This window comes from Perca flavescens, chromosome 5 (genome assembly GCF_004354835.1).
Source record: "Perca flavescens isolate YP-PL-M2 chromosome 5, PFLA_1.0, whole genome shotgun sequence".
Classification (NCBI taxonomy): domain Eukaryota; kingdom Metazoa; phylum Chordata; class Actinopteri; order Perciformes; family Percidae; genus Perca; species Perca flavescens.
In genome coordinates, this window is record NC_041335.1 from 27217113 (window position 1) to 27239019 (window position 21907).

A 21907-nucleotide genomic window follows, 5' to 3' on the forward strand; every position below is an offset into this window, starting at 1 on the left:
AGGAGGTCACACGTTTCTGTCATTCATCTCGTATACAATAGGGTGTTAAATGTGTACAGCTGTGGCTACATGTATTTTAACCTATGGCCTCGGGGGAAGTTATGATCACCTTATCTGAACTCTTCTGAAAACTCACATTATATGTTTCTGCCTATGAGATTATCCTTTCAGGGTCTGCAGGCTTCAGCATCTACGCACTCTCTCCTTCAGTCTTTCCAAAATGTAACATATTCACTTTTTGGGGCTTGATCAACCTTCAGAGTAGACACTTTTGTCTGCTGACACTGCAACTCTTCTCTGCTGATTGCTTAATGAATTGTCATGTAAGTGCTTTCTTGTAACCTCTGGAGTCTAGGTTCATTTGTGTCTTTGTTTAGCACATTTTGAACTGTCCTTATCCAACATGAATAGTGTCTTTTTTTATCAGAACAAACTCAGCTATAAGCCGAACTTATCATTTCGTCAATTTAACAAAGTATAAAGCTGCCAGGATTCCAAAAGACTAGAAGAAATGACAGAGAGGACACATTTTTTAGTAATAATCAGTTAAGAATGTTTGAAACCACAACATGTCAATGGCTTTATCATCCCCATGACAAACAATAAGATAGGTTTAGCTACACCTTTATTGATCCCCAGTGGGAGAGGGAGTAAAGGCCTTTTTACAGTCACCGCAGCCAACCTGTCGCATACCCATGTGATGTCAAAATGACGTAGATCTCTCTGGCGTGCCAGGATTTTACTGTATTTTTTTCAGCGGCGCACGACAAAGCGGAAACAGGAAGCATGGACGAGTTTGAGGGCAACTGGATGCCAGGACTCTCAGAGTGACTGCAAGTCTCTCTTGTAAACTTACTGGGTTAAGATTAGTTATTTTATGGTGAATGAAAGGCTTGATCCGACGAAGTAGGTCATTGAATCAAATCGAAACATTGATGTCAATGCTGCTGCCAGTTCTGCTGTTGTTTACCTTTTTCTTCTTGGGACCATCAGTAGTGTTGTGCAGAAGTCAGGTTGATACACAGCCGACAGCTCTATTGGACAACTGTTAGAATTCATATTATGGCAAGAACCAATCAGCTAAGTAAAGAGAAACGAGTGGCCATCATTACTTTAACAAATGTAGGTCAGTCAGTCCGGAAAATTGCTAAAACTTTGAATGTGTCCCCAAGTGCAGTCGCAAAAACCATCAAGCGCTACAACGAAACTGGCTCACATGAGGACCGCCCCAGGAAATGAAGACCAAGAGTCACCTCTGCTGCTGAGGATAAGTTCATCCAAGTCACCAGCCTCAGAAATTGCAAGTTAACAGCAGCTCAGATTAGAGACCAGATGAATGCCACACAGAGTTCTAGCAGCAGACACATCTCTAGAACAACTGTTAAGAGGGGACTGCGCGAATCAGGCCTTCATGGTCAAGTAACTGCTAGGAAACCACTGCTAAGGAGAGGCAACAAGCAGAACAGATTAGTTGGGGCTAAGAAACACAAGGAATGGACAGTAGACCAGTGGAAATCTGTGTTTTGGTCTGATGAGTCCAAATTTGAGATCTTTGGTTCCAACCGCCGTGTCTTTGTGTGACGCAGAAAAGGTGAATGGATGGATTCTACATGCCTGGTTCCCACCGTGAAGCATGGAGGAGGAGGTGTGATGGTGTGGGGGAGCTTTGCTGGTGACACGGTTGGGGATTTATTCAAAATTGAAGGCATATTGAACATAATTCCATATGTGTTCATTCATAGTTTTGATGCCTTCAGTGAGAATCTACAATGTAAATAGTCATGAAAATAAAGGAAACGCATTGAATAAGAAGGTGTGTCCAAACCTTTGGCCTGTACTGTATATATTTATACGCAATTGAATTGAATAACCACTTCTGAATAAATAATGTTGAAATGTAAAGGTCCCATGGCATGAAAATTTCACTTTATGAGGTTTTTTAACATTAATATGAGTTCCCCCAGCCTGCCTATGGTCCACCAGTGGCTTGAAATGGCGATATGTGTAAACCGAGCCCTGGGTATCCTGCTCTGCCTTTGATAAAATGAAAGCTCAGATGGGCCGATCTCGAATCTTGCAAGGTTACTTCCCCTTTCTCTGCTTTGCGCACCCAGAGAATTTGGACCACCCATGAGAGAGAGACGACATGGCTTTCAAACGAGCAAAGTGGCAGTTGGTCAAGGCCATACCTCACCCTCCACCTTTCCCCCCCACATCCTCAATAGCTACAGACAAAAGAAATGGCACATCCTAAGGAAGGCTCATTGTGGGACTGGCTCCAGTGGCTGTAATTCTGCACCAAGGCTGAATTTCGGGAAAGAGACTTCAGATACAGTATTAGGGGACCACTAAGGTCTATATAAAAGCATCCAAAGAGCACCATGTTATGGGACCTTTAAAGCAATAGTTCAACATTTTGGGAAACATATGCTTATTTGTTTTCTGTCAGTTAGTTGTCACTCTCATGTTTGTACAGTAATATAGCTACAGGGAGCAGCCGGTTAGCTTAGCTTAGCATAAAGACTGGAAACAAGAGGGAACAGCTAGCCTGGCTTTGTCCAAAGGTGATGGTTTAATCTGTACGAAAACTAAGAGTAAAAACATTGTGTTGTGTTTTAATGGGGTTTTATGTGGCAAACTATTTCTTGGCCGGGAGCAGTAACTTTGTGGAGTCTCTGCTGGTTGCCTGGCAACAAGTCAATGCTCAAATATTGTTCCCAGTCTTTATCAAGAGGGTAAGCTAGCATCTGGAAAGCGTACCTCCTGTGGGGAGATTCTGAGGCTAACAAGCCATGACCTTCCAGCCACCATTCCATTGACTCCCATTCATTTTGCTGTAACTTTGACAGTGAATAACTTTACATCTGAAGCGTTTAAAGACTCTATTTGTCCATTGTTTATTTCTAAAGAAACATAATAATGTATAAAAGGCTCCATTACCTTGTATCTCACATTATGGCACCGTAGCAGCCGTTTTTGTAAAAATGGCTAACGATTGCGTCATAACCGCGCAACTTTCTGTCGCACTGTAGAGAAATTTCCATACCGGGGGGACGGAGGTATACAGTCAAGGGAGAAGCCCAAAGAGAGTCCATGAAAGCATTGGAACAAAATATTTCAGCAACGTTTTGAAATACTTCGGTATGTGGCAAGTGAATTCATATGAAGTAACATTTATCCACGAACAAACAGATTTCTCTTGGCACAGCTACCAGAAGACTTACAACTTTCAGACCGGTCGCTCACGTCACATCTACGTCGTCAAGCTCAGTTTCAGGCTGCGCAGTAACGCTCAGCCATCACCGGAAAAGTGCTTCTAATTGACTTCACTGGTCTCTGTAGAAGTCTATGGCGTCGCTGTGTCCATTTATTTCACTGTCTATCTTCATGCTAACCAGCTGAAACTTCAAGTTTATCAATCTTCTCATCCAACTCTCTGCAAGAAAGTGAATAAAAGAACAATTTCTGAAAAAACACACACACACACACACACACACACACACACACTTCTGACAATTATATAAAAGACAGCAGGAGACTGAACTTTGCACTTGACCTCAACTTTTATTTTTTTGCAAATACACTATAAATGTTTACAAAAGCACTGTAGAAACATCTGTGCAGTGTAAATTATCAAAACTAAAAATGGATATTACTTTGAACTCATTTTGCACCTCACATGACAAGGATTGTCATTTTCAGCAGCAAAACAAATTAGTATGTCTTAAGAAGAAATGTCTGTTAGTGACTTCTGAACATTGAAATGGGGTGATGTGGTTGTTACACCAAAGAGAAAATTAAGGAAAATAAAGGATGGTATGGCACTAGTGCTCATCCCTGAAGGAGGGCTTCATTCATCTAGATAGGTTACACAGCATCAATACTTTACTCAGTCATCAAGATAATCAGCCTTCCAGTAAAATAAAAAAAAAAAAAAAAAAAAAAGTAAATCACTCCAGTTTGCCAGAAATGGCATTCGGCTCCACAAACAAATTTACTTAAACCATTCATGAACAGTCTTAGACATTTTTACAGGTCTCTTACAGCTCCCAGTGAGACATACTGGTCCATCTTTTTACACTTTTTTGTATTTTCATTGTGAAAAAGAAAATGAAATGATCAGAAATGAAATGTTGAATTTTAACAAAAAATTAACTAAAAAAACTAAAATCAGGCAACAGAAAAAAGGAAATACTTCTACACAACTAACAAAAAAAAATATATATATCACAAATTCAGGGGAAACAAACAAGGTACATAAATATTGTGTGGACCCTTACAAAACAATTTATTTTACACAACTCTGTATTGCTTTGACTTACATAATACTGAGATCTGCCCACAAAGAGCAATACCCATCAAACCAACTTGTGAAATTTCTTTTTTTCTTGCCTTGATGTAAAAAAGGCACATACACACATGCGTTCACGCTCACACAACACTGCTGCAAATACTTCACTTAAGTGGTGGCACGATAAAAAAAAAAGAAAGGTAGGCGGTGGTTTTGTGGCACAATCGTTATCACAGAGGAGAGTAAACACGGCGCTGGGTTATCTATGTGGGTTATCTTTGGTCAAGCAGGGAGGAGCCAATAGGCTTGAAGTATTCAGACTCAAAGGTCAGTGTATTGGAAGTCAGACAGTGGAGGAGTGATGGCTCAGGTGTGTTTAAACACACACACACACACACACACACACACACACACACACGCACACGCACACGCACACGCACGCACCTTGGGATTAAGGTCTCTCAGGTTCAAGTTTTTAAAAAGGTGGCTATCGATGAACTGAGTTTGCACGAGACGGTGGTTGCTTGCATGTAGGTGGAATAAAAAAAAAAGCCTTTAGTGAATTTGTTCAACCTTTAAAAAGGAATACGTTCGACCTCTCCACCACAGTGTTCTTTAGAATCAGGCTTCTGAAACCGATCTTTGATGAACTGCCTCTCCCTTTTTGGGCACCTCCAGCAAATTGTTAAGTTTACTACTCCCATTATAATCCCCAACAATACATGTGATATGCTCAAAAGCTTCTGCTAATAAGAGGAATGAGTGTGTTAAGTGTGATAACTTTACAAAAGTGTTGCTAGTGATAACTTTAACTGCTAATTCTAATAAATGGCAGCAAGTTTTGGGCTTTGTATCTTGTGCTCAGATGTCAAAAGGGTTGATAACCCAGAAAGCCTTAAAGAAAAAGCCTCTGTTGATCAACCTGAAAAAGAATACGAGCAGGTTATGTACATGTGTGTACAAATACAAGTCCATAGGTTATGGCATTTGTTTTTGTTTTGTTTTTAGCAGCAATACCAAATACAAAAAGTATATCAAAAGAAGACACTCCATGTGCTGAAAAGTAAGTAACACAGAGGCATGGATGTGTGTTCATTTACAGCATCCTTCATAACTAATACTAGTTAGAACAAACCATTGAAATGCATTGAACATATGGACCACCTTCAGTGAAATGAACAAGACAAAAAACAAACAATGAAAATACACAGGGCACAATTTCCAGGCAAAGTGCAGGGAATTTTCCACGTTGACAGTTATTATGGCCTTAAATTCACTTCCCATTAATGACTAGCACTGGGTTTGACGTGACGACACAAGTGTGGTGGACAGAAAAATTAAAACAAATGAAACATAAGACAAACAGTGATTCAAGTGCTGTGTGCTGCGTTTTGCCTGAATGCCTACAGCTCCTTGGCAAACTGAATGACTGCACAGCGGCAAGTGGTGCACAGAGCTCCCTCAAAACCCCCAATGATTCCACTTTTTCTTTTTTTTTTTTTAATATAGCTACGCCACCTGACAGTGTCTTTGACAGATCAGCTGTAAATCTATATCATAATAGGACAAAAAAAACCTGGTAGCCTTGTGTAAGGACTGGTTTTAGCAATCCAAATTGTGCTTTCTCTAATAAGTAAGTTACAGTGTAGACGTGCAGGAGCGGTCGACACCAGAGCAAAATTAGTGTCTTACAGCACACCTAGAAGGACTGCTTGCTAGATTTGGTCAGAGGTATCTCAACATTTCCCCCTTTTACATATGTACAATAACAGAAGAGATTTCCAGCTTATCTGAACAATGTAGAAACATACAGAACACACTGAACCATTATAAGGCAGAAAGCAGGTTCAAGTCTCCCTTGTAAGTTCTGTGGGTGTTTTTTTCTTCTTCCCCTATTTGTTTTAAATTGTGATGAAGCCTAAAAAAGATGCAACCTACCAAGCTACTGTTGGCTACCCCAATAGTTTCACAGCTAACCAGTCATCCCCTTCACTAAAGATGACTTGGAAATGTAGCGGACTATTTTTTAACTAGTGTTTCTGGAGAGTGGGGGGGGGGGGCAGGGATCAAAATCACAAGCATTCCAGATGTCACGACACTGTGCCTGCATCAACAAAAATGGTTGCCAATTGTCCCATCAAAACAGGACACTGAAGTGTAAGATAAGGTGCACACACTTTCACTGACGGATATCGGAAGTGTGGCATGTGCACTAATTCATCTTAGGAGAAAAAGGCAAAAATGCTATAAATAGCTTGGCTCAGTGTTTTTTTTTTTTTTTTTTTTTAACTATAAAACAGGATATGCTAAGTTCAGTTTAGTAGCAAAACCATTTTATCCTCTGAGCGCAGGAGCTTAGAGTTTTGTCCTAAGGATTGAGTTTACAGGGGCTTTTTTTCATCATTTATCTGTTTGCCTCGACATTTTCTCCTCTGATGGACAGGAAAAGAGCAAGAATAAGACGGTAACAACACCCACTGTTGTTCAGCTGAATACTAAAACCCTCTTTGAGCAGCATCAGTTGGCAGAGTCCACTCGGAAGATCACGCATCTGCGTGCGACACCTATGCTACCGCGTTCCCTCAGAAGAATTACGGAAAAAAGGCTTGTCCTGGCCGAGCCTACCCAGAGTCCCTTCATCTTTAAAAAGGCCAACCAGGACGGAAACGAGGAATAAGAGTGTGTGAGTTTTGTTGTGTTGCAGTACGACAGGCAGTGAGGGCCATGCTCAGCAGGTAGAGTAGAGGAGGACAGACAGTCATAAGAGGGCTCAGTGAGAGGAGCAATGTCTTTGTTGACCAAACATGAACTGGGGATTGTGGTCCACGCCTTTCTATATCCTCCCCACCCCCCCTAAAATAAGCAAAATGAGCCTACTGTGTATGCTAACCCCCACCCGTGGTAATGTAACACCCCTGTGCTGCTCCCTCAGCCCCCTTCTTGAGCTCCACACATAGGGAGGGGATCCTCCATCAACACTTCTGGGCCTCCACTGGAGACATGGCAATGTAGGAGCCGTTCTTCATTGGCTGGTTGGCTGGCGTTTCTGACGGCTCGTCGGGCTTGTCGCTGACCTGAGTGTAGGCCGTATCGTCCTTCACCGTCTGCACAGGAGCACACAAGGTGTTAGTACAAGCCTTTGAAATGGCAAGATGTCCAAACACTTATTTTTTTTTATTTTTATTTTTTTAACACAGAACACCGACATTGAAATGTGAATAAATGTTTTGAGTGAAATGTTCTCAGTAAAAAATCACATCAATCTAAATATTCACAACAACCACCACAGAAAACATTAACTTCAAAAATTAAGAATAACACTGTGAGGCGAGAACTCAAAGAAGGAATGTCATGTTTCATAAAGTGAATTAAGAATTATAATAACCAGAGATGATGGATAACAAATTAAAAAAGGAGAATAGCAAACGAGGCAAAAATGAAGACTTACAGTAAAAGAATGAAAAGCTTCAGTAAAATCAATACGTTTTACTTCATTCTAAAACAGAAAAGGAAAAAAAGGGGGGGGGTTACAGAAAATTTAAATTAGAACATGGTTAATACAACACTTCTTCACATTGCAATTAAGCATTTTTTTTCTTTAACATTCTCTCAATGCTAAGCTAACAGTCTAAACTGTAACTCTGTGTGTGGAATAGTTTGACATTTTGGGAAATGTTCCCTTTCCTAACAAGAGTTAGATGGGAAGATCAATACCACTCTCAGACACAAGACTGGTGTCAAACATTTTCATCTAACCTTCATTGAAAGAAAGTGAATATTTCTGAAAATGTCAAACTATTCCTTTGACATGTTGCAGGCGACTCTCTGGACAGTGAATAACCTGAACTGCGATAATCTGAGGGCAGTGGCGGTCAGGGTTTAAATCAACAATGCTGCACTACTAGAGATAAAAAGAGGTGAACGTGTGCTGTACATTATCCTCGGGACTATTCTAGTTCAATGCACTTTGCTACTCAATGGGGCTGAACTAGCTCATAGCTACACTGACCAAAAGGGAACGAAGATCCTGAAGTCAAAGATGCATCCACTGTTAGAAAACGTTCAGCAAAAAAAAAAAAAAAAAAACACAATTTGATCCAGAACTGTGGAAAAACTGCTCATGCTGGCTTTGCTGTGCAGGGATCATGCAATTGGTGTTAGTTAACATGCAGTAGCTTGGGGTTAAAGCTGCAGCAGCTCAGTGAGGAAACCATGCAAAAATCCGCTAAAAAAACTGCAGCATTTACTGTGACATTTCACCACTATATTATCAGGCTAGGTCTCATTTACGGTACACTGGGAGCTAATGTCAGTGGGTAGCACACTTTTCACACCAGGGTAACAGTGTGGATTAATACTACAGTTCAGTCCACAGCGACACAGAGGGGGAGGGGGGGGGATTCCTACCTTTTGGCGGTTTCGGCAGAACAGGACGACGAGCACCAGCAGCAGAATGATGCCCAGGCCCACGATGAGCACAGGGAAGTTTGACACGAGAGTCACAATTAGGAGCAACGTCCTCATCTGGGACGCAGAGTCATCGTCGATAGTTGCCGTCTAGAGTCGAGAGAAATGATTATGGATTTGTGAATCACTTACAGTTTATGAGAACAGGTTTGTCTAACATTGCACTGAATTAAATGCTCACCTCATTGACGAACATGATGGGGAAAATGGTCTCGTTGATGAACTTGGTTTTGCTGAAAGAGCAGAAAAAGAGAGACTCGAGTCAGGGAGGACATCTGGCCCAACATGTGGCCGAAATGAGGACACGAGTGTGGCAACAGCAAAGTGTGTCAGAGTTCGACTTACGGGAAGCCTTGAACTCTTTTCAGGATGATATTGAGCTGAGCTCTCTTGCAGGCACGAATGGGAACCCCCGTGGTCTAAAACAAAGAGATAAAAAGACATTTTTTAGAAATCTTACAACAGCTGAGAAACCATCCATATGTTTGTTTGTTTATTTTTTTTATTAAGTAATAAAAATGTAAGCTGACCAAAATGACCTTTAATGCAAAAAAACAAAAACAAAAACAAGCAGAGGGTCTACTATGAATCAAAATAATTTTTCATTTAGATAAAAGACATTCATTAAACATTAACAGATCAAGGTTGGTGAATAAATAATACATAAAAAATTAAATATTAATGGTACCGGTTGCAGGTCGAGGTACGTCTCGTGTTCCTCCTTGTTGGGGTTGAGCCCGTCAACAGCGTTGATGTACATGGGGTCCGCTTGATAAAAGTGGGGGAACGACACCACGATGGGAGCACCTTGAGGGAAACAAGTGAGAAAAACAGTAGTCCGTTAGTACTGGATCCTTAGATGACAATGGTTTAAAAAAAAAAAAAAAAAAAAAAAAGATAGACCTAGTGATACAGTGCAGCAGATAGTTACGAGAATGTGTCTGCACCTAAATAATGATTAGCTGACGCAGTAAAAACAAGAGAGCTCCTGCAACACTCGACACCCGTTTTTACATTTTCTTCCATATTTTATTTATTCACTTAACTGTTCATTTCTTTAAAGTTATATTTTTAAAATACAAAAAAGGTCTAAATGCTGTTTCAAAGCTTTCTCCGCATTGCCAGGAATAAAATTCGGTGGAGAAATGCTGAAACCCTTATTTATTCGTGGCCTAAAAGTCAAATTTAAACTTATTGAATCTAAACTAGAGCTGGGCAATATATTGATATTATAATCGATCTCGTGATATGAGAGTAGATATCGTCTTAGATTTTGGATATCGTAAGTGTTGTCTTTTCCTGGTTTTAAAGGCTGTGTTACAGTAAAGTGATGTCATTTTATGAACTTATCAGACTGTTCTAGCTGTTCTATTATTTGCCTTTGCCCACTTAGTCATTATATCAACATTACTGATGATCGTTCATCAAAAATCTCATTGTGTAAATACTTTGTGAAAGCAACAATAGTCAATACTACAATATTGTTGCAGTATTGATATTGAGGTATTTGGTCAAAAAATATTGTGATATTTGATTTTCTCCATATCACCCAGCCCTAATCTAAACAATACAGGAATCATTATAAAGAATACTGCCATTGTTGCTAAAACCGTTAAAAAAAAAAAAAAAAAGGGGGCTTATGAGCAACAATATATATTTTTTATTTTGCACTAAACTGCTACAGCGGTAGCAGCGGATGTTTTTCTAAAAAAGATGTAAGCATGAATTTAACATTTTTTCCATTTATGTACAAGCTATGGTAAAATCATATAGAAAAGACCCTGGCATGATTTCATTCTTTACCACAGGAGCAGTTTCAGAATGACACCACTTTGCACATGACAACAGGGCTTGGTCATGATTGGCTCAAATAGAAGCATCACTAACATCCTTCCAATCAAGGGCGTTTGCCTCATATGAATCAGAGAAGCTGTTGCAGGCAGCCAATCAAGTTTTAGCACACACGTCAATACATATCTACCACTAAGACTGTGCATGTTGGAACAGCATTACAAAAAAAAATAATAATCTTAAATATACTGCCTGTGAATTATACTATTCCGGCCGGGGTTACAGTAGCATATCTGTACTGATCCTGTACTGTCCTCAAGCCTAATCAGAGCAATCACACTCCACTCAATGACCACCATAAAATACTTCAATAGCCTCCACACACAGACAGCTCAGTTAATCATTGAACCGTGTATTGAGTAAAAATCTGGCATGCTCAAACAGTGGGAATGCCAGATACCAGGCAGGAGATGTGGCTGCTGATTGAAAGGACCTTCTTTTGGGGTAGAAATAGGAGGGGTGAACCAGATAACTGGGTCAAATTCTCTGGCAACTTGGGGAGGGGGGCAGGGCAGTCCCTTACCTTCTCGACAAACGCTGACTTTAAGCACCCCGGTGCCGAGACAGTCTCCAGCTGGCACACAGAAGCCTGCGTTAGTGGGGTTGTCTTTGGGGTTCATGAGAACGTCGTTAGGGGGAGCGAAGCGGTATGCCTGGATGCCTTTCACCTCCACGTCTTCCACGTAGGCTAGATGGATAGATCTAAAAAGGAGAAAAAAATATATATTATTATTGTCAACCAGTCTAAATAAAAAGCTTCCTCTTATTCTTCAATCTTATGGTTAGTTAGGACTATACACATTCATAAAAAGGGACATGTACAAGAGGATTACTTCCTGGGAGCCTCTCAAGTATCCCATTTCCTATGCGTGTTTTGAGCTCATTGACAGCCTTATCAAAAGTTGTAACAGCCACAACAAAGATCCTTACCAGCGTGTGTGTGTGTGTGTGTGTGTGTGTGTGTGTGTGTGTGTGTGTGTGTGTGTGTGTGTGTGTGTGTGTGTGTGTGTGTGTGTGCATATTGTGTATGACTCAGCTGCAATTTACTAACTTAACATCACGGGGAGTTCCGGTATTCGCCCTGCCGGGATACTTTGACTGTAAACTAATTTATAACCACAAAAGTAACATGTGCATACCTGCAGAGATCAGCAGCAAAGATGTAGAGCAGCTCGTTCCTGTTTATCAGAGGGTGGAAGACCGCACCGTCCGTACCGTTGATCATGTTGCTCTGATTGGAAGACCACCACGACATCTTCCTATTGATCAAGAAGAACACTGCTGATATTAGTGTTGCGTGTAGCTGCAAGTAAGCACATTTACTAGTAGTACTGTACTTAAGTACAATTTTGAACTACTTTTACCCGACTCTGCTCATTTTATGCCAATTTATACTTCTACATCACCACAATTCAGAGGAAGCATTGCACTTTTTACTCCACTACATTTATTTTCCATTAAATAAACCCACGGTCATGTTAAAAATTAAACCAAGAAAGTAGTGTTTAGCAATCTGTGAGTTGCTAGCATTTGGATTGCGACAAATGATTACACAGTCCAAAGGGATCTCCTTAAATACCTTGTTTTGTCTGACCAACAATCCAACACCCAAAAAGATTCAGTTTACTATAATGTATGACAAAGATACGCTTTAAATCTAAACTGAAGCTGAACGTTGGCATTTTTTGCATAAAAAAGGACTAAGTCTCAAAAAATCACTCACAAAGACCACTTTCCTGCAGAATGAGCACTTTTACTTTTGATTCTTTAAGTGCATTTTGCAGCCAATATCTCAGTATTTGTACTTAAGTGAGACTTACTTGCAAAAAAGTAAAGTACTTCTTACACTGTTGTATTAGTACTTTTACTCAATAGGGGAATTTGGGGATTTTCAATTTCAATTTCCGAATTGTGCCAACGAGATGTCGAGCTACACTTGGCGCAGCCTTCGTAGACGTCACCTTTGGATACGGACATGCTGAAGTTGAGGCTAGCTGTGCTACAGCAACAAATGGATCCTATACTTCGGTCCATACACTGCGCCTTGCAGACCATCAGGTCTGCAGTAGTCTAGCTCAATGGATGTACAGCACATTGCTGTGAAGAAGCCTGACATACAGTACGCGTCTCTCACGTGGCGGATGTTCCTTCCCTCTCGCTATTGGGGCTTAATGCCGCCCAGGACGGTTGTGATTGGTTTAAAGAAATACAAACAAGCCAGAGTGTCTTTTTCTCCTATCACAGAATAGATAGGTGGTGTAGCCAGAACCATACTGCAGCGCTGACACAGTGCTGTGGAGATAGGTCTGGCAAAGCGAGACTAGGTCTGCAGTAACCATTTTGACCGGGGATGACTACTGCCAGCCAAAGAGGAGAAGAAATCCTATACTAATAGCATCTTTTCTTAAAGAAAAATGCTGTTCCAGTGGAGAGCTGTAGACAGAGCGGTGGTAAGCGAATGCTATTAGCTTAAATGACTGTGTTGACCTGGCATCAGAAAGATGAAAAATGACAGCATGGCAGGATAACAGCAACTTCTCCATCTTTCTGTAATGTATTCGGATACTAATAACAATCTTGAGCCCGTCAGTGGCAAAAACAAGCACTTTTAGGAGCAGACACTGAAAGTGTGCGTTTGCCCTAGAGTTACATTGTTCTCACTCAATACTGGACCAATTTCATAGAGGTTTGTTCACATTAGTCACTTAGACACAAATGCATGGTAAAATAGAGTTGAGGCTGAAAAATACCAAAATTCCCCTGAGTAAAGAATCTGAATGCTTCATCTACAACTGAAATCTACATACACATGCTGATTACATTCAAAGTACAAAGTCACTTCAGCTATCCAAACACGCGTTTTGCAATAATGTTCTACCTAAAGCCAGCAGAGCAAAGGCTTTCTCCTTTGGACTTTCCAATACAGGTTGTGAAACTACTGTAGGTGAATACGAATATCATGACCGGGAGGAGGTAGGAGCCATGTGCAGACAAGAGAGAGTGTTTCTTGTCACTGAGGAAAGCAGGAAAAAAAAAAAAAAAAAAAAAAAAAAAAAAAATCGGGAAAAATCTGCCTAAATGCCTTAAGAGTTTTTACCTAAGGCCGTTCCATGTGTCGATCTTGCCATAATCCAAGTAGTTCTCCTCGCCGGTGTGGAACACAAATTCTCCTTCATGGGTTCCATTTTTCTGCAGAAAACAAGACGAGGTTCAGAGAAAGATGTTGTGACAGACAACTCTTCAGGATACAGCGGAGAGTCTGAAACAGTATTTTTGTCTGTTGACAAAGGACGATGCAAACTATTAAAGAAACATGGCTTTGTTTTTTTTTTTTTTACCATTAGCATGCCGCTTAGCATATTCTCACCAGACAGTAAGGCATTAATAATCGATCCAAGAGCATGAAAACAAAATAGTTGGTGTTTTCTTCTAGTTAAAAAAAAAAAAAAAAAAAAAATGCTGCACTCTGGATCACAAGGCTGCAGTTGCCAAGGTACGTGCCAAATTGCAGACGTTGCTCTATAAACAGGAAGTACAAGCATCTTCCATCAGCATGTGGCTAATCTCACTTCTCTTACATGACAGTCAGACAGCCTCGTCTGTTGTTTTAGTAACCCCTAATGACCAGCACGCAACACCCTTATCTCAAGGGTTTTTGCACTACAAAAACCCCAATTTTGCCTCTGAAAATATATTCAGGAAAGGGAGTAAACTTTTCTTGCCATCACGCTTACCTTCCACATTAGTCCAAACATTTCGTCCACGTCAGGCTTCATGGAGTGGACCTTTGAAAGAAGAGGGTCTTTGAAGCCCCACAGAACCTCGTGGACAGTGCGGGTCATGAACACCTCGACGCCCAGGCTGTTAATGTACATGGAAACCAAAGTCCGCAGGAAGAAGGAGTAGGAGTTTAGCTCGTTCATGATCGCCTGAGGACGAAAAAAACAGTTAGAGAATGAAGAAATCTGCTTCCTTTTTTGTGAGAGATCTCAGGGTAAATGATGCATTTAAGTTCCGTTTGTCTTGGCCTGATATGACTGAAGTTTGTATGTTCAACATATCAAAATGTCACAGTAAAACTAAGAGGACAATGGCTTGGCGTGTGTTACGGGAATAATGTGAGAAAACCAAAATACACATGCCAATCAAATGACTTAAAACACAAATCTAAGGGACATGATTACTGGCTGCTGCCGATCATAATAACACACTTTATCCTGTCCAGACACAATGTCTTACCACAAACGGGATGTTGACAGTCCTGATGATGTCGACCTCAGGGTCACCGGCTGACTTCTCGGGCACAAATACAAAGGTTTTGGGGTTCAGGGCGTAAAGCTTGGTGCCGTTCTCCAGGAACGTTACGTTCTCCCGCGGCCTGTATTCCCTGGTGTGGAAAGTTCAGTTAGTCCAGATGTCTTTTGTTTTGATTTCACACAGCAGTAACAAAATAAGCCCTCATAAACCAGATGCAAGATTACTTTCCTTAAACAGGACATTTTAAGAACATGGCTAAAAATGATAACTAGTTTTTATTATACTAATAATAAATTTATTATACTGAATATATATATATATATATATATATATATATATATATATATATATATATATATATATATATATATATATATATATATATATATATATATATATGGGTTTAGGTCCTCATATCAAACCTACCTGTAAGTGTAAGGCCCGATTTGTTTAACCGCTGCCTTCCCGCCTGCCAAGAACACCTCTGGATTGGTCACATTGAAGAAGTAATACTCCATATAAACAGGTGGCGGTGGATTCTTCCATGATTCAAACATTTGGCTCTTCTCTGTCAAAGTAATTTCCTATCAACAAAAAGAATACACATTCAGATTGAGAAACACCTTAATTTCACATTAAGGGCACTTTAAAAGCTCAATGGTCTGAATGAGTGCCATCTCAGAGCACACATGGCACTTTTCTGCAAGGAGCTGGTGTCAGGCCAAGAACCCAGAGGAAAGCTGAGAGAAGTCCTTCATAGTTGCAAAAAAAAAAAAAACATCAGGACAGGCAGAAAATTTTAGCAAATACAGCACCCAGTCTCTGACCTCAGCGAGCACGGGCAAGTATCTGACGGATTACTAGTCAGCCCACACAACACAGCAACATGTTGCAATGACAAAACATGACTTCACATGACTTTTTTTTTTTTTTTTTTTTTTTATCCATACTACGCAAGCCAAAGCAACCACAGAAAAGTAGAAGATGGTTTCACTCCGCGTGGCTTTGCAGAGGTTTTGACTATGATCATGTGGCGAAAAAAAAACAAGCCTTGAAGTTGAAGTCAATAGTAAGTTCCCTTGTATGTATAAATCTGGCTGCCACAGAAACCGTTAACTACACCATTCAACTGTATACAAAAACAGCCCAATTTCAGATCCGCAACAGCTGCCAGTATGTTGACTGAAAGAGTTTGTTAGCGAGGGAAATAAGAAAGCTTTTTTTTTTATGTTCTTGGGGTGCATTTTTAAACTTGGGAAAGGATAAATGACCCACTTCCTCTCGTGTCTCTTTCATGGTGAGTTCCTGAAAACCTTTTGTCTCCTCTCCTGAGTATGGTGAGAGGCACCTCAGAGAGGCTATACATTGTCTTCTGCAGTCAGTTGTCGTTAAGGAAATATAGTTTAGGGTGTGGCCGGCACTTCCTGTTTGGGTTACAACTTCCAACCTTCAAACTTGTTTTGCTCTATAGAATTGTTTGCCTGGTTTTGTTTCATCATCTCTCCTTTGCTACTTTACAAAAAAACCATGTTAGGTCTCAGAGGGGTTCAACCAAAATAGGTTCAAGTAACTAAGGCTAAAACGGAAGAAGACACTGCAGCTGAGGGGGAGAAAAAAAAAGCTAATTTGGGTTTAGGGTTAGTCTTGGTTAATCAATTATCAATCAATCAAAATTTATTTGTATAGCGCTTTAAAACAACCAGCAGGTATCCAAAGTGCTTCACATCTGGAACTAAGAATAGACAACATATCTTGCAATAAGCAGAATGAAACGTAGAAAACAGTAAAATCATAAAAAGGTTACACAGAAACAGGAAGAGGAAATTGTCACACCACTACTGCGTATTAAAAGCCATTCTAAACCGGTAGGTTTGGGGTTTTTACCCTTTACCCTTACACCATTTGGACAGATTACAAATCTCGTCTGTAAAAATGTCCAATAATACTGACAAATGCCCATCTCAATGTGCCAGAGCCAAAATGACGTCTTCAAAAAAGTATTGTTTTGTCAAACCAACAGGCCAAAACCCAAAGATTTACAATAATATAGACCGAAAAGCAGCACATCCTCACATCTCAAATTCAACCCAGTTATGTTGACGTCACAGCTGCATAACTACTTACAAAAAAAAAACTGGAACTTGAGGTATTTAAGATGTGGGATTCTCCTGAGTCTTCAGAATCATTTATTCTGCCTCGTAAGAGCTGAAGTGAAACCAGGTAATGCTTCAGGAGGCGCATGACCAACATGAGCGGTCAGCGCACTATAGGACTTGTATGAAACATTATGCCAATCCAGCACAAATTACGTAATTTGTTCCATTTCGAAAACAAAATGCAAACGTCACTTTGGAAACAGGCTTTTGCCTCGTCTGGCTTTCCCCCTGCAGCATTACGTGTGGCTGTAGTAGCCTGCATGAATCCCTGTTTGTTCACCTTGAACAAAGGTCTTTCAAAAGGCCTTCATTAGAGTTAGGCCTATATGGACATCATTTATCTCTCAGAAGAAGAAAAAAACCTTCATCTATCACAAACAGAAAAACAAACAAGTGAGGGACAAAGTGGAAAGGTTAGTATAATCAAAATACAGTGTTATTAATTCACTGGTAGAAAAGGTTGAATGAGGACTCAAACCAAACAAAGTGAACCGGCTCTTGGACAAACGCCTTCAGGCACTGTAGCTTAGGTTTTGTGTGACAAGGTCCTGCTTTGAACAGCATGTGAAAAAAAAAAAAATGAAAACACATCACTGAATGCATGAAAATCCTTCTCATTTGTGTGCAAGATTCTACATTCAAGCGGTGCGTCATCGGCACATATTGAGCTAAAACACTGTTTTACCAGCATGACCTCGCTCTTGAACGCTTTAAAGCTCAGTCAGTCATACTACCTTGGAAAGTCTCCTTGCCCTAACAGGACTAAGAGGAGTGGCATGAGGGGGTGTTGTTCTTTTTTAGTTTCCTTGTCTGAGCAGAACGACTCGGGATAGGCCGAGGCTGGAACAACAACAAGGTGCATCGAGGTTGCTCGCAGGCAGAAATCATGCCCCCGAGGCCGAGAAGTCCGTCAAATTCCTTGCATGGCTTTAAGCGCTGCCTCCATCCACACCCAGCTCAGACATACAGAGTCCGTATCCTGGAGGCGCCTTGTCCCAAACAACTAGGCTACATCATTATTACAGAGAGCCACATTCAAACATCAGATTAGGTAGATTTTTGGAGTCAGTTCAATATGTCCGGGCACGACTAATTCAATGGGAAAGACTGTGGCTTAAGAGGATTAGCTATGCTGTCATTTCATGTAATCGCCAGCCACATCGGAATGTTTTCCCCTCCCGTTGATGAACTTTGAATAACGCGTTTAATTTGGGTCCCCTGGGTCACTGCTGTGATTCCGAATGAGGCACAAATGAGCCCCAGACCTAAATTTAACTACAGGAGGGGGAAACCGTGTCAGAGAGGAAGCTGTTTGTGAGTCCCCTACTTGGACAAATAGTGTGTCAAGCTTTTCTGCTGAGCTTTTTCCTCTTTCTTAAGGGGGGGGGGGAAGACTTTAAAGTACATTTTATGGAGGTGCACAGAGCATCCAACACATTGATTCAAGTTAAGTAAGGAGGAATGTGAGGTATTTTAAAAAGGGAAAAGAGCAGCAGTGGGTCTGCAGGGTGGGATATAGGGTGTCAGCTGCCAACACCCCCTCCCCATCAGGTTGCCACCCCATTGCCCCTGTATGCCTGCACGCGGACACCATTCCACCTGTCTAACCACATTTTTAGGTAAAATTTAAATCCAGCTCAGGTCAGAAATAAATGTTTAGCCCTACCTTACTTCAAAATGTCAACATGAGGAAAAGGTCAGCTAAAATAAAGCCTGTGTGTAAGTTTTCTGACTTAGTCTCAAGACAGGGAAAGCGCTGATCAAGGTTAGATCGATTTGTGAAGCAGAAGACTCAAAATGGACTAGCATAACATCTGTGGGATGGGGGGTCCCTGTAAATACAGATGCATTCGAAGGACATGACACTTTATTGTCAATCATTTTGCCCTTGAAGGACCTTTCATATCACCACATTGATCAATTAAATGAATGCAGATTTGTCTGATTTATGCAAGTTGGACAGATGGATGTCTGCCTCTCATCCTCCTCTTGCCACACCATGTAGAACTTAAAGATTTACCACCTGGCAGTGGAAGTCAGGGGACTGCCTGACTCGCCTGTCCACTCAGCCAGGCTCCCTTCCCCCATTCCTCCACACCAGCACACCTCCCCCTTACCCACCGTGTCCCTGCTGGCTGAGATTTCTACTACTACAACAACTACTACTACCACCGGTAACCCTCCTCAGAATAGTCAACCATAATGAAGTCAGTGTATCAAGCGGTTCTAAACAGAAATGTGTCACCGGGTCATGCGCACAGCACTGGACAGGTTATCTAAACGCTACAGTATCAGCCAGCAGAAAGAACATATCGTGCCTTTACCTCATTTCTCCACACTCCCTTCCCCTTCCATTCAATAAAAAGCTACTTGAATCATGTGATGACTTGTCAGATCATAGCCTATAAACGCTGCAGATCCGTAAAGCGATGTAAAAGGAGATACATATATGTCATTAAACGGGGCTAAGGTCGTGAACTCACCTCTGAGAGTCACACAATCATAATTCCCCCTTTCTTTTGGGAGTTACGGGGGATTTCTACCTGAAGCATGTTTATTTATTGTGTACCGTTCAAACTATACACGCTGACCGATTGATTGATTAATCCATCAGGTCTCAATGCAAGCTCGAACAAAACCCCGAAGCTGCACAGCCTTGTAATGGGACTTTGCACGCTGCACAGCCTCGGATCATGCAGATTTGTGAAGGTAAATGCTTTGGCTTCGTGGCGCTGAGCTGGAGCTGCAGAATGCAGCAACATATAAATGACTACTAATGTTAACAGCTGAAAATGATTGACGTTACACACCGGGTGAGCTTGTGACACTGAATGTAGGCTAATACTACGACCAGTGAGATGCTGAATGCGGATTATCGACCACTGCAGATGACATTCTTTACCATTTAAACCCTTATAGTGTGACAGATGAGAAGTGTGTAAGGAGGTGTAAACATTTTTTTTTAAAGCGAGTACAACTCACCTTTTTTAACCGGCTGTAGATCATTGTTTGGAAGACTTGAGCCACGACCAGGGCGATCCCCACTATTAGGAGGTGAGCACACACGATGCCGGTGGCGTAAATGGCACAGGATCTCCGAGTCATGATGCCGCTAGTCGGATGGGCTGTCCTCTCGGAGGAAAAACTTCACTGAAGTCGATGATAACGTCCCAAAAAAACTACACAAATTCAACTAAAGACAAGTGATGTGCTGGACCGTGAAAGCTCGATCCGCCGTCTCGTGAGCAGCTGCTGGGGTTTAAACTTCTCTCTTTAACCGCCCTGTGGACTGCGGCGAGGCTGGGGCTACGGGAAAAGAATCAAAAACGTTGGCACTTGTCGTCAAAAAGCGAGAGAACACTTAAAGCTAAAGAGAAAGAGAGGACCGAGCTGCTCGGAGACGGTGGTGAAATGAAACAGCAGCTCTCAGCACATCGTAGAAGAAGAGCCGTCCACCTCCTCCCCTTCCTCTACGTATTAATGAACTCGGTCAGGCGAAAAGCTCGCTTAGGAGGATGCATGGGCGGTGGGTGTGTGTGTGTGTGTGTGTGTGTGTGTGTGTGTGTGTGTGTGTGTGTGTGTGTGTGTGTGTGTGTGTGTGTGTGTGTGTGTGTGTGTGTGTGTGTGTGTGTGTGTGTGTGTGTGTGTGTGTGTGTGTGTAACAGAAAGAAAGCCAGTGATGGTAGGCTACTTTGCTTACATGGCCCTGATTGCTGATATCACCATCACCATAAAATAAAACATGATAAATCAACTAAAACAACAAAACGCAGAATTTTCTTTCACATTTATTTGTATTTATTTGTGTGCGCCAATTAACACGCAATTTGTTTGTAAGTTACTTCAGACGGCTTTTGTTTTTTTACACTGATGATTTAATACTGTGATCATGTTTATAAGTTATTGGCATACGTGAGCATGCAGGATGATTGTGAGCAGCAGAGAGAGGCAGCAGCAGCAGCGTGCTTTTATCGTAGTATTTCAGCCGCATGGCCACTATTTTTTAATGAGTGTGTTCAGTGCACATGTCACACATGTTCAGGGGGCCATTCTTTAAAATGACACTTTCACATACAACACCACGCCATCATCCTCCACTCACTACACTCGCAGAAAAAGTGAAGACTGGAGATCCGTTAACTTTTATAAGGAATCCGCTATCTCTCCTCATCGCGTCTCCTTAAATAAGCTCAGCGTGGACATGAATAATGTTCCATTCAAGTAACCAACGGCCGTTGACGCGAGCCCTTTGTTCGAGCTGCTCGAGCTCTCATTGGCTACTGCCCTCCCGGACCACCGTCTCGAGACCACCCCTTCTGCACGCTGATTGGTCAGACGCTGGTGTGTGCGATGCTGAAGTTGATCGACTGATTTCGAGGCGGGGCTCCCATAAAGGGGGAACCGACCGACGACGTGATGCTTTCCATCGACAGAGAGAGAGGATGTTCAGTGGCTGCTGCGGAACCCACTTTAACTGCACACATGAATTTGTGGAGGAATAACAGAAAATTGTGGGATAAATGGCCTGCATTATAGTCATCGTGAGGCAAACTACCACAAAATATTGACAAAAAATAACTCAAATGTAGCCTATACAAAAGCATTTAAAGTCATGGAGGAAACATGTCGCTAAAGAGGTCAACAGAGTTGCTGACAAAACTGAATTTAACCTTGACACTATCATACATACACAAAACACTGACTGTTTAGATTTGTAGAGGAGATTACACTTGAATATGGCCATATTACAGCCCAAAACAAAACTACACTTCAGAGGATGTAGGCCTACTCTTCAGCTTGAATGCTAAATTCGTGCAATTCTGCAAACAGGATGTTGCAGCAACTTAAATTGATTGGTATGAAGTGACTGTTGACATTTCTTGTT

General features: G+C 41.3%; 1 protein-coding gene across 2 annotated transcripts; it reads right to left on the reverse strand.

The window, feature by feature from the left end:
• Positions 1-4577: 4577 nt before the first annotated feature.
• scarb2a (scavenger receptor class B, member 2a) lies at positions 4578-20308 on the reverse strand. Of its 2 annotated transcripts, XM_028577709.1 has the most exons (13): positions 20005-20308; positions 15293-15450; positions 14849-14996; positions 14344-14538; positions 13707-13798; positions 11749-11868; positions 11133-11311; positions 9447-9565; positions 9104-9177; positions 8940-8991; positions 8699-8848; positions 7740-7787; positions 4578-7395 (listed from the first exon to the last, which is right to left on the reverse strand). In XM_028577709.1, the coding sequence occupies exons 1-13, from the start codon at positions 20125-20127 to the stop codon at positions 7264-7266; spliced, it is 1590 nt and encodes a 529-aa protein (XP_028433510.1). In that variant the 5' UTR covers positions 20128-20308; the 3' UTR covers positions 4578-7263. The 2 variants fall into 2 exon arrangements, with proteins under 2 accessions (XP_028433510.1, XP_028433511.1); XM_028577710.1 differs by lacking the exon at positions 7740-7787.
• Positions 20309-21907: the final 1599 nt, after the last annotated feature.

What these genes read in the sequence shown, in the direction of transcription:
- scarb2a (XM_028577709.1), bottom strand. Translation starts at nt 20,127, where the DNA reads ATGACTCGGAGATCCTGTGCCATTTACGCCACCGGCATCGTGTGTGCT. An exon ending in TGTTTGGACTAATGTGGAAG is followed by an intron (nt 13,799 to 14,343) that starts GTAAGCGTGATG and finishes TGTTTTCTGCAG; the next exon opens with AAAAATGGAACCCATGAAGG. An exon ending in AAGCTTTTCATTCTTTTACT is followed by an intron (nt 7,396 to 7,739) that starts GTAAGTCTTCAT and finishes GCTCCTGTGCAG; the next exon opens with ACGGTGAAGGACGATACGGC.